Genomic DNA, 13,848 nt, shown 5'->3' with positions numbered 1-13,848 from the left:
ATGTGCTCCTATCCCCTCTTTTTTCGCGTATCGCAATCGAACAACGGGCGCGCGATTGCGGAGGAAAAATACTTGAAATAAAAAACAAATTACAAAATTCGCAAAATACTCGGACGTGCGACTCGTGAGTTTTTTATTCGTGACTTTCGGACTGTTTCAACAAAATAAGCCGTCTATCATATCAGTCACTTGTCTGTCCGGGATGATGATGATGCGGACACAAGCCGAGATGAAGCACGAAATTGTACACCTGCACGAAGGGAAAAGATATCGAACGTACCTTTGGTGGCGGCACGTGGAAAGTGTTTTATCGATTGACCTATATCGTGAATTGTCTAAAGCGCCGTCCAGGGGCGCTAAGAACTAACCTAAATAACAAAGCTACTCGATATATCGATATTCGTGAAAAGAATACCTTCGCTCGAAAATGTCTCAATAACGTTCGATGCAATTATTTTCATCAACTGATCTCTGCGGATTTTTTTACGGAGACACTTGACTGAGTCTCGAGACGAGAGGTAGAAGAACAGAAGCTCCACCGAGTTGGTTTTGCAGCAAAAAAATTATCGACGAACGAATCTGCAAAATTTGAGAGAAAGAAGAGAGACGTAATCGATACTAAATGTGCGTTTTTTTTTTTTTTTAACACAATTGTTTGTTTCGATGAGAAGAAAAAGATGAGGAGAGGGGACACACGAGCAACGCTGAAACTCGCGCACGTCCGCAAATAGACGCAAAACGATTCGACTTCTGACAGATAGGTCACCGGGTCAGATTAACTACCTCTCCAGTGCGCTCGAAAATAACGCGCCTCACGCTATTCTGCTTCGTGATTGCGCATACGTGCTCTCGGGTTGTCGCATACCGCCCTCCGATACGACAACGACGACGACGACGCCGTGATAAAAGTTCAACGATCGCGGGGGCTTCCTGAAATTACGTTTGACACACACACACACACACATAGGTCATAGGCGAACGATCCCAGAAGATCGGTGTGTGACAAGCGAACGACAAGTGGAAGTAAATGCCGATTTTCTCTATCGGTGTCCACGGATCTCCTCGCGTTCAAGGATGATGCGGGTCATGTTATTGCGGTTTCGAAGTCTCTGCGCGAGGCTGTAATTTGCGACCGCGCGTTCCTATCGGCAATATGAAAACTTATATACTGTGCTACCAATCGGATAAGATTGGCGATAACACAAGTGCTACAAAGGAGAACGAACTAAATTAACAAAGAACTGATACGCCGAGAATCGACATATATGTATAATATATGTGTAGAGCTGCAAATTGTATCGTGTGCTTCACTATTATCGTTCAATACGTTTTGCCGACATTATCAGCAGTCCGCGCGCAATTATATATTTAAAACACATTTGCCGTAATCACAGTTTAAGCCATGTTTCTCTCGCCATGTGTGCGAGACACAAGTACAATTCCTGTAAATTGTTATAACTAAATGTTTTTGCAGTTACATATTTTCTCGATCAGATACAGCTCGTGTACGATTAGATTTATGTCCGATTATTCGTGTATCTGATATGTTAATACTCTTGTGTACAAGATGTTCTTATTATACATCTTTAATTATTGATTGATTATACGAGGAATGGTCGATTCTACACTGGCAAACAACCGCTTTACATTTATTTATAACAAACTGTCAGTTTTTACTACTTGGATCATTTTTTTCACGTACCTTGTAATGGATCAAGATTGATGACTCGGTTAGAATGTCCTTCGTATGAGGATAAAGTTTTTATCTGTTTACGTGTAAATTATATACATGAGACCGTCTCGCGTATAAATTATACGTGATTATTTACAACCAAATGTTAAATTTGTCAGAATTTTTTTTCACTGAAGAGTGAAAAAATTACACTGCTGTTTAAACAGCAGTCTGCTACGTACAGCAGGTCGCTTCTCAATAGATGCAGCGTCCTATCTGAGAAAGTGATTAAAAAAAAAAAAAAAAAAAAAAAGAGAAAAAACTGTCATTCAATTGCTTGTGAAAAACGATAAAAATACAACAGTTGTGAGCAAAACGGTCTCCGCGCTCGAATCGAGAACAAAAGAGAAGCCACAAAACTATAAAGCAATCTTACAACGAGTTTGTTATTCCGATTGCGTATATCGCGCTCGCGTTAATCGAAAAAAAAATGTCGATAAATTACAATCATTTTGCGAATTTAACTGTTTAGTAAAAAAAAAAAAAAAAATAGCGCCGACAATATTAAAAAAGACTTTGAAGGGAAGATGCCGAAACGCGACCGACGTGGGACGTCTCACGCGTTTCTCGCAAAAGAAAAAATAAGTAACCAGAAGAGTCGAATAGTGATGAGAATAACGCGCGGACACGTGGTGTCTTCTATACTACCTGCTAAATAGATTGCCAAGTGCGAAGAACCACATTGTCCAGTGACAGAGAGATAAGATCGTTTCGATACATTCTATTTATCGCGCGTTGTATCATTGATAGAACAGATACGAATTTTTCTGTGACAACAATAGGATGACGCGTCGTCGCGGTATTGCATGAAATTGTCGAGAAAAGAACGGGGGAAAAAAAAGACGTTCTATCAGCGCCAGAAATCTTCGAATCGAGTAAACAAAAGCAACTTAGAAGAAAACTCATCCCAATGTTAATTGGCAAATGTCCAGACATGCGAGTCTTCTTCGGCTTTTCTCTTTCTTTCTTTTTCCTCCTCTTCCTCCTCTCCTCCCGCCCTCTATCTTTGTTAAGGGACTTACGATTCGTAGTGACTCGATATTGCGGAGGTAATTGATGTTGTTGTTGCTGCTGCTGCTGCTGTTGTTGCTGCTGCTGTTGCTGCTGCTGCTGCTGTTGTTGCTGCTGATGGTGATGATGGTGGCCAAGGTGGCCGATATTCACGGTAAGCTGAGGATGCGTCAGATTTAAGTGGGGAGACGGCGATGGCGGTGGCGGTGGATGAACGGGATGGCCCGGCTGTGGATTCTGAGGATGCGACGCCTGAAGATGGTGATGACCATGAGGACCGCCACAGTGTGGCAGCAGACAATGCATCGGTCCTAAGGCACCGACGGCGACACCCACCGCGCTCTCCTTCTGGACGCCATATCGCGAAACCATCTTTCCGATGCGAGGCAGCAGCTCGTCGCTGCTGGCGGCTTTTCCTTTACCCGAGCGCAGCAACAATCTTGTCTCTTCACCGCTTCCTCCTCTTTTTTCTCCTTCCTTTTTCCCGTTTTGTTGACACTCGCTCTTTCTCTCTCTCTCTCTCACACACACAGGAGGATAGATTTAAAAACCGTGTCTCTTCGATGAGGCTTGACCGAGCATGTTTACATAATGGCAAATGCGGTGAGACGAGTTCGCGATCATCGTCGCAAATCGCGGGAATCCGATGTTGTTTCGTTACGAATTTTTTTTTTTTCGCAAATTCCACCTGTCGCGCGACGTATTCCCCACCTTTCTCTTTCTTCCTTCTTGAAAAAAGAAGTATCGTTTCTCTTTTTCTCTCCGTTTACCAATTTATCAATTTCGCTATCCGTCAACTTATCAATCGGCTAAGGCGCGCCATGACATCCTTGGTCTTCCTCCTACTCCTCGTCGTCGTCCGTCTGAAATTTTCTCCTCCCTCGATGAGTAATGACTCTCGCCGCGCGCTTTTTCACGAACGACATTAAGCGTTTCTTTTTTTCGATCGAGACGCGTGAGAATGTGTTTTTTTTTTGTCTCGCGTTTTCTCGCGTGAGATCTCTCGCTTCCACTAAAAAGAATACACCAAACACACGTGGCTGTCGTCGTGAGCGATCGACATTTTTAACGCGTCACACATCCATGAGAGCGCGAGTCGTCGTCGTCGCGCGCACGTCGTCGTCTGGCTGGTTCGCGTTGGTTAGCAAGACGATGCGAACGAGTAACCAAGGATGTTGTACGCCGAGACGGCAGACTGTCAAAAGTCTGTTGTCGTCGCGTGCACGTCGCTTGTGTACTCTTCCAGACCACATAGGTGGCGGAACGGATTCCGTCGTGGAGGACGGACGGAGAGAGTACCGCGGCTCGTCCAAAATCGATATTTAAGGCTCGACCGGCGTTGTCTCTCTCTCGCTCTCTCGCTCGGCGGTTGTGTCGCCCACTCGCCTGGTACGAGCAAACCCGACGACGTCGTTCGCGTCCTCGCCACGCACGGACAGAACCGATATTTTGGCATACACGGGAGAGCAGATCCCCCCGCGCTCGGCTATTTTGGCCTTTTTTTTCTACACCGACCTCGCGAATCGCGCAACTCACAAACTCCTCGCCCCGAGAGGAACGGCGAGGCTGGTTACAACTGTTGTCTCGCACTGCGCGAGAGACGATCGGGTGCGTTCGGAACGTGCGCCGAAAAGTACCGAGCGCGCCAATTCTCGCCTAAGTGCGCGTATCTATCTCCGTCGTGCGTTTCGCGACGAGCATAGAGCATAGGGGGAGGGTGGGGAAAGGGGGAAGAGAGAAAGAAAAGAAATGGAGAAAAAAAATCAACAGTACACACCAATTTGAGTGATTTGTTTCGACGAGCGAACGTTTGGACGCGCACCTTTGTGTGCGCTCACACTCGCGTCACACGGGACACACAGACGCGGCGTGAATATTCACCCACACGATGATACAATGCCATTATAGGCTGCGACACACACTGCTGATAGTGAGTGTTGTCAAGCGTCCTGGCATTCGCGGCGCTTCTGAGCGCTTTTCGTGTTGCACTCACTTGCACACTCTAACTCTGTCCTGAGTAACAACTGTGTTTGTTCTCTTGGAATTCCTGTGAAATTTCCCCGATTCTCCAATCGGGTTGATACTCGAATCGAGAACTAATCAACTAAGGGCGATGACAGATCGTACACGATTGCATCCCTTCCCCGAGGGACGCGACGTTGGACTGACGCAGGCCAGTCCTCTTTCGCCTACCAACGAATCAAAATCGCATTACCCGAGCGCCATCTTTCCACGCGTTTTCCCAACTACAATCACTCGCTCAGGAATGTACACGGTCGAACACATCAATGGGAGAGGAAGATCTTTATGCGCGCGCGATTTGCGGTCTACGGACAATTTTCATATTTCAAGAGCTGCGTTTTTTTTTAATGCTTCAGATATTAATTGTTAAAGAGAAAAATGAGTTATGTATTCGATCGAAATGAATAACACCGAAATGTATGAAACATGAAGGCGTTTAAAGCATTAGAAAAAAATTAAAAGAACGTACAAAATCAAAAAACGTACAAAAGAGAAGTCGGGTATGTATGTTAAAAATGAAAATTCTTTTTCCTCATTGTTTCCTAACAATAAGTTTTTGTATAACGACAGTTGGAACAAACATTACGTTTTCCTGGACAGCTATTATGTAATTTTCTGAATGGAGAAAGAAAGAGAGAGAAACATTTCGTTTCGCACAATTTATCTTTTCAATTTTTTGTCCCAGTGAACATTTTTTTTTTTTTTATCCGACAACAAAGAAGAGAGACGAAGGACTGGATCGAATCACGTTAAAAAAAATTTACAATAGTCATTCACGTTTTTGCAGCTGGGTTACATAAAACAAATTTTTGCAGGTTTTTCAGTCTTTTTTAAAAAAGTTGACATTGTCCCTTTTATTGTCTCATCGGAATTTAATGATATTCTTGGATTCAAGATAAAATTCTCGTTTAACAATACAAAATATCTCAAGTGTGTTTCAAAAGAAAAGAGATGTCATTTATTTTCACTTACAATCGTTTGACTAAATTTTCGAATTTCCTCTCTCTTTGACACACACAAAGCATCGTTTGTTAAAGATATTCCAAGTATATATTCTCATACGAAAAAAAAACTAGGAAAAGAAAATAAAAACAGAAAAATTATAAGTATTCGCCATCTTTTCGTCGTCATTACATCCTCAAGTGTTTCTTTTATTCCAACGACTAAAATATATATGAAATCGATACACAGTACTTACACATATCTATATAGATTTCGTATCGCTTTTAACACATTGCAGACGGATGACGAGATATCTCGCGTTTGACATTCCAGACGTCAGAGGCCGTTGACGAGATATCTCGCATATTTGTTGAAATTAAATACTTAAATTGCTGACCACCGAGTTGGTGGTACAAAAATAGTTAGCAATAAAAATTTCTGTGGTCCGCAATGTCGTGAGATGAAGAAAAAAATTAATTTGTACGAAGGTAACTTTTTTTTTTTTTAAAAAAAAAGGTCAAATTTATTCAAATGCAATTTTTTTTCAATTGCGCTAATTTCGCAAAGCAACTTCTCAGATTAGATGGAACAGATTTCGTAATGAATGTGCACTGTCGAATATAGAACAAGAGAAGAGAGAGAAAGAGAGTGAGAGAAAAACAATATAGACAACTCTCTTTTAGGGGCAGTACCGTAACGCGAAAGTGCAAGTAGACTCGCGATTTTCGCAATTTACGCGCGATTTACGAAAATGAACGGAGTGCGGGCGTATGCTCTTGCGCACGTAATAAGTACGTGCGGACGAAGGACGCGCAAGGGCGTGAAAAGGCGTAAACGTGACGAAAGGAGATGTCGCAGCATCGCGATAGCGATGAAGAATCGGTGTCGCAAAACGGGGAAAAAAAAAAGATTCAGGGGGAAATCGCGTGGGTTAGAACCTAACCCAGTTTCGCCAGTGCACCAGGCCAAGCTGCAGAGCACCAACCGATCGATACCTATATGCACCCGGTGCTTCTGCCCACACAGCCTAGATTCGCTGCCTCTAGTATATACGGATAGGTGCGAAAAGGGGCGTAAGAGGAAGATCGCATGACCCGCATGACCCATATTACGGAAGAGAGGAAAAGTCATATCTTTCATCTCGCCAATCATCTCCTCTCTCGCGCCTACGTCTGGTCGATTCGCTAGTTACATTGACTCACGCGCGTACATGTATTACGTTTTTATCATCGGACTTGATATGCACTTGAACATACACTTGAGTTGCAGATTCCTTTCTGGAGAAAGACCAACCGTTAAATTTATTCAGTGCACTGGGAACAGTGTGTGAAGTGAAACGCCGAAATTGCTTAAAAGCGTGTTAAAGAATAAGAAGTTGTAAAGCTCTCTCTCTCTCTCTCTTTCTGAAGAAGACAGCAGGCAGAAAACACAATATATAACAGAGTGTCTATTTTTTCCAAGTATTTTTCTAAGAATCTTTTTTTTTTCACTTTTGTTGCACGTGCTGTCCTCGTAACGTTCGTTAAACTGACGTCGCCTTTGAAATGAAAAACTTGCTTTTCCATTCTCAGTGAAAGATTTTACAGACGTGTCCAGAACCTGTTCAGAAAATTTTTTCGAAAAGGCAAATTTTTAACGGAGATTATAAATGGATTTTTGGGAAACTGAAATAACAATAGAACAAAAATTGAAATAACAATAGAATTCTTTTCTGTGAGACAAACGATCACAAAAGGAAAAATGGCAAACCAAAGAAGAAGAGAAAAGAATAGGCATGTGACTTTCAGAAGCTTTTGACAAATGCAAATCGAAGATTTCAATCAGTTTAGTCTCGCCATGAAAATTTACAGCCACTGCAAATCGTATAATAATAATAATAATAATAATAATAATAATAATAATAACTTGCGAGATGTCAGAAATTCTCGAACGCGGTCTCATTCTGAAGAAAATTTTTTAATTCAAATCTGAGATTTGTCGCGTTGAATTTTCAATTAGTGTCAATAATTAGTGTCACAATTATCACGCGAAGTATTTTATCACCTCGCGACACTTCGAGTTATCGCCGGAAACAGAAGAAAAAGGGGAAATAGTACTGTTTACGGGAGAGCCGTAAAAGTTGTTTTCTTTTTCCAGCATGGATCTTGGAGTCTCCGAGCCGTTGACCTTGGAAAGGTAACATGGAAACCTCGTGGTGTGTCGAGAGCGGCAGCGAGATATCTCTTCCTCTCTCAGTCTACGTATAGATTAACAGTTTGCAAAAAAGAGAGAAAGAGAGAAAGAAACGAGAGAAGAAAAAAGCAGACTCACGAAAGAGAGAGGAAGATAGCACGCATCCGACAGACGTCTGGATGGGAGACAGAGAGTCTACGCAAAGGGAGGTCGATATTTAGCGGCCTTCTCTCCCTCACTCTTCCTCCCCCGGGCAACGACCCTACCCACCCTCAATTGTACGCTGGTTGCAGACCTCGTTCGCAATCTCTCTCTTTCTCCTTCTCTCTCCTCACCACCACCCTCGCTCGCCTTGCGCCACGAACGTGCGTTATATATCGTGTGTTAGCCCTCAAATGACCTCGAACAAATTTCCAACCCCCGCCGAACCGTGGTCATGAACGCCGAGCAACGACCGCGCCTCTCTCTCTTTCTCTCTCTAGATGACGTATGAGTTCTCTCCCTTTATATTTCGCGTCCAGTCTGAAACGTCTCGTCTCGTCTCACGCCGTCAGTGTGCACGGTGTGTACACGTGAACTTGACTGAAATATTTAATGTGACTGTGTTAAGGCACTAGACACGCGATTTTCTATTGTTGTCGCGACTCCGTCTTTTTTAATCGTTACACGTGCGCTCACGTGTATTTTCCGCGACTGAATAATCATCGCGCGACCGACGTTAGAAATGACTGACGGTCTCAGCCGTTTGTTGAAAATCGCAACTGTATCGTTACAGAATGTAAATTCATGTACAGAAAAACCGCACGAGCCGACGAAGCGAGCTTATTTAGCCGAGTTGTGTGACGCACGTATAGGGCTTCCAAATGGTATCCGGATATTCGAGATTGATTTCGATTCCGATAATCCGCACTCGGAATATTCCAAGGATAATCCGGATAATGTTACAAAATCCCAGGTTGCAAATTTAGATTATTCTCCGGATTTGTCGCGCACGTTTCACAATTCATCCTTTACATCTCATCATCGACAATGTCTATTTACTCGTCGTTACCAAAAGGCGCTCATCTGATGTTTACGTATCTAATGCGTCAAGTGTACACGCGTACACAACATGTCTGTACTAGACAATTTTCCCGCGGGCTTTCTTCTTCTTTCGAAAACAGTCCACGAATGTCCGCGCATCGAATTCGATACTGTTCGGACATCGTCTCGAATCCGGAGCGTCAAATTTTTATAAATTTATCCGCTGCCCAGACACATACTCCGGATAGAAATAATCTCCTGATACAAAGCAATTCGTTAGAAACCGAGTTTCTCGTACATTATATTTATATAACAAAGAACAATGTGTAGAAAGAGTGAGAGAGAGAGACGTTTGCAATTCTTGAAGAGATGAACGTAGGTAGAGACGCGCGCGGCGCGCTACCCTGCTGAGAGTTAAGAAACTAATCTCGAGGAACTCTGTCGATAAGCGAGAGATCTCTCGTAGGAAGAAAATAGCCGGGGCGCGAGACAACAATCGCGTGTTTCTTCGATAATATATAAACAATTAAACAGAATAAAAACCGAGCGATATCATTGACATGGTGGCTAATAATGTACACATGTTACTATCATTTGATAAATCTTCAAAATGAGTAATTTTTATGCGCACTTTCTTTTTTCTCCTCGAGCAAGATCTATGAATATAAATAAACTTTTTTTATACATACATATGTATTTAAAAAACATCTGCACCGATTGGACTCGAGCAAATACGGTGCACGTAACAAAACGAAGAGGAACTAACGAGTGTACACGTTGAGCTCCGTCTTTACTGACTCGTGGTCAGTAAAAACACGTGGTGCTGGTGGTTTTTGTAAAATTATTTCATTGTGCAAAAGTCACAAAACACGTAGCGACAATTCGTTTCGATTTTTTGTAATATTGAACAATTTTTACTAAAATAAGTTAATTTCTTTAAAAGATCAAACGTAAGTAAAAAAAAAAAAAATCAAACTGTTTTACATTCTACGGATTCTACCGATTCCCGGTCGAACTAAGCCACTGTCAGTCATGCAACGTTCATGCTTAATACGTGTGACATACAGTATTTACAATGCATCAAAGTCGGTGCATACGAGGCGTCGTTTAATCGTAATTTTCAAGAGAAAGCGATCTCGTCTCGGCACGAGACAAAACTACTTTCCAAACCCCGAACGACCCCGAGACTATGAAGATAAATGAAACGTCACAAAATTTTGTCTTGCAATTTTTGTGTTCTACCATTGTGTTCTGAGACGTATTATTATCCTCCGACAAATATTTTTTTTTAAAAGACCGGAAATGTCGAAATTTGAAAGAAACCCAGAAACGTTCAGGTACTTCGATAAACTTTCACTTTTTTTCTGGTAAAATTTAGACGCTGTTTTCAAGCATTTTACAAAAAAAGAAAAAAAATCTCAAAGCAAAGCGCTTTTCCTGTCGTGTTTCTTCTTATGCATCGAATATTTTACTTCTAAAGTGTAGAAGCGCGCTCACACAGACTTGTTTATCATTTTGTAGAACCTACCCTCGATTGATAAAACGTGTACGTGAGCTAAATCATGTGTGTGTGGCGATCGTTCGAGCTTGATGTTTAACTTGAACAGATATGACGAGATTAAAAAATTATCCAGTCGCGTATAAAAGTGCACTTTCTACCAGGAACTGTTTAGAAGCTGGCTCACCGGTAGAATGGTCGGTGTTGTGTCTTGCACACGTGCTAAATGTCACAACGTTAGAGCGTGCGTCTCAACGGTGGCACTCGCGCGACTCTCGCTCCAAACTATTTTATCGCGAGAAACGTATATTGTTTATAATTTGTATAACCGAATATCGTACCTTGCCACCGATAAGTTAGCAGACACACGCAAATATGCGGAAAATTTATTAAGAATTCAAATTGAACGTCAGACAAGTGACATTTTAATATGGAAAATAATAATTTAAATAACAAGACTCGTTAGAGAGCTATTTAATTTTAATGTTTTTTAAATCAAGAGCAAATCGAAACACGCAAACTCATTCGAACGAAACGTTTTCAAGATGCATTTAGACACTGATTTCCTGTGATTTATGGCAACCACGTGTTGCGACTTCTTCTCGCATCTGACGTCTCTTCATTTCAAACCGAACGAGAAACCTGCTTTGTACTCTAACAATTCAGGCACTCCAAAAAAATCTTAACACAAAGGTGATTTCAAGGTATTTTTCTATTGTGTCCGGATCGTAAATTTTATGTTGACAAGAAAGGATCAATTGTGTATAACAACGGAGAACAAAAGAGAAAAAATTAGAAACGAACGTGACAGAGTGGTCTCCCGCAGCAATGAGACCTTAATGTTCTAGAAAAATGATGCTCAACCAAAAAAAAACAGGCACCGTCTGTCGCCACACACACACAAAAAGTCTCAAAGAATTGAAAAAACTTCTTCCAAATTCGGAGAAACTTGAACTGTATCCTTAAAAAAGATTTTCTTTAGAGCTGTATGTTTACAAAAACATTGTAAAATTCTACACCAGTTTTTGTCGCACGCAAAAAAATGTTTTGAAAAAAACACCAAGAAATTAAAAAAAATTCTTTCTTCTTTTTAAAACTAGCGTTGTTGCAAATTACGACGCTGTTTCATATTCATAGTTATTTTATATTTATTTATGCGGCTTGTGTTTCTTGAGCGGTAAAGTGAAGTTGAAAAAGAACGGCACGCACGTTTTCAAGATTCAGTAAACTCAATCTATAAATGCCACTACCACATGTAGAAAGCGAGGAGAACGCTATCGAAATTTGCATAGATCTGGCGAAAAAAAAAAAAATATGGAATGAAATTCTCTGAAAATACTAGCGCGAATACCGTACGATTCGAAGATGATGACAGATACCGACGCGTAACCGTAAAATTAATCGACCGAGAGGGAGAAGGGGAGCGGCAAAAGGCAAGTGCGCAAAGTGTACGGTTAGTTTCTCCCCGGATGTTCGCTGGCCTCTTTCTCGAGCGAGCGGCCTTGCCAGGAATGCACATTTTCAGCGATTCTCCATTTGCTTCGACTCTCTTCGATTCGAATCCGTCGCGCGCCGCGAACGCGCACCAGGAGAGACCGCGAACCAGCACCTTTCACTCGTCGTTCGCAATCTTTGTTATTCGGAATGACGAACAACTCGAAAGTCGATCAAATTTACAACGTCGCGCGATAATTAAATCGTCGATCGATCTGACAAAATGTTTCAAACTTCAGCCTAGTGCGCAATACTCAAGTACGATATTGTGGCAGAGGAAAAACTATTTTTCTCTCTCTCTCTCTTTCATTTTTCGAACATACAATTCGATAATAAATAAACCACGTTATACATATCGAGCACCGCTCGTACGTACGTTGCTCGAATTACATATCGTAAGACTTCGAAAGAAATGAGGATTACGACACATACGTTATAAGAATTATATAATGATGCATAAACGGATAATAACGGAGACAGAGAGAGAGACAGAGAGAGCCGATTTGTACAAACTCGTTTAGTCCGAGCAAAACGTCTACCTACTTTCGTCTACCTGAAAGATCATGCACAGCGCTTTTAAACACATTGTTGTTTCCTGCGGAGAAGCACAGAGGCAGGTACGTGCACTTAGAAACGAAGATAAATGCAAAAGAATGTAGCGAGGAGAAAGAAACGCAAAGTTCAAGAGAGATTTTTTTTTTTTTTTTTTCCATAAACTCGGACGACGAGAGTTTACAAGACAGGAAATTGAAAGAGAGTTTTGGATATGTCATTATATTATTATTGTTATTATTATATTCGCATTGTTCGCTCAAAAAGCACGTACGCTAACGGGTTTGAAACGGTTTCCGATTCACCGTTAAGCACAACGGACAATGAAATAACGTTTGGCATTGAATCCTGGAATTAATCAACTCGATCGTTTCTCACTTCAGCAGATCGTTTACTTTCGGAGGAATATCTTATCTGCGAGTTGGAAGGAGAAAGGCCGATGCCGACACAACTGGCAAGTAGTCGCTGGTAACTTTTAACAAACCAATCGCGCTCATTCGTTTATGCAACGTCTGTGTGTGTGTGTGTGTGCACATTAAACAACTTAATGTCCTATTTGTCTATCTTATAAAATACATCATGAAACAGACGAGATAACAGAAATATCCCTTCGATATCTCGTGATAGGAACAACCGGAAAAAAGAGAGAAAGAGAGCGTTTCAAGATAAGTTGTGTCGATACACACATGTTATGAGAAATTGAGTAAACTATTGGTCTCTCTCTCTCTCTCTTTCAGTGGCCCCGGTTCGAAGAAATAATTTTTTACGTATAACAACTTGCGTGCTTCATCTCTGAAATAAATTACTCTAATTATTACACAACTCGAAACTACTGACAAAAATAAATTCGCGACGTCCTCGCGAATGTTTCTCACTCGCGATCTCGAACATCTCTCTCTCTCTCTCTCTCTCTCGTTCTCTCTTGTAATGACCTATTATTTCTTCCGTCCAAAATAAATGTCTCGAAAGCTTTTCTATCGAATTGTTTTCATCGGTTAGAATGTGGCAACACGCGCGAGAAACATTCCTTTCTGTATTTGTCTTTCAAAGATAAATGTTTCTCCTATCGATTGGACATTACGATATTCTTATCGTGTAAGGAGACAGATAAAACTTCAGGTATATCACGAAGAGAATATCGTGTTTACAGTAAGTAAGAAACGGTTTCTCTTTATTTCGGAAGTTGGCAAACTAAAATATTCAACTATTAGCGTTCTCGACCGTGTTGCATCGCTCTCGGAGCGATTCAAATTGAACGTCACTTCGGCGAATCAAGCGATTGGTCGATTTGACGTCGTTGATCGCTGCGGGAACAAGCGATTCAACTTGGCACCGATCGAAAACTCTAACGCTGTGTCATTCCGCTGGAGGCTCTTTTAATAGTTCGGGAATATCGTTATTA

General features: G+C 41.5%; 1 protein-coding gene across 5 annotated transcripts in view; it reads right to left on the bottom strand.

Moving 5' to 3' along the window:
* Positions 1-13,848, bottom strand: part of LOC109854054 (eukaryotic translation initiation factor 4 gamma 1-like) — a 39,072-nt gene that overhangs the window by 20,202 nt on the left and 5,022 nt on the right. For 2 of the 5 annotated variants that reach the window (XM_020426760.1, XM_020426761.1), the window contains exon 1: positions 2,755-4,905. The exons of 2 other annotated variants lie outside the window; for them this stretch is intronic. In XM_020426760.1, the coding sequence (XP_020282349.1) occupies positions 2,755-3,115 (361 nt within the window). In that variant the 5' untranslated portion in view covers positions 3,116-4,905. Of the gene's footprint in view, positions 1-2,754; positions 4,907-13,848 lie in introns of those variants that run through there. One more of the 5 variants, XM_020426758.1, reaches the window with a different exon arrangement.

This window comes from Pseudomyrmex gracilis, unplaced genomic scaffold, assembly GCF_002006095.1.
Source record: "Pseudomyrmex gracilis isolate BER0280 unplaced genomic scaffold, ASM200609v1 scaffold_58, whole genome shotgun sequence".
NCBI lineage: Eukaryota > Metazoa > Arthropoda > Insecta > Hymenoptera > Formicidae > Pseudomyrmex > Pseudomyrmex gracilis.
Note: the sequence above shows the minus strand (reverse complement) of the source record. Positions and strands in the feature narration are given on the sequence as shown.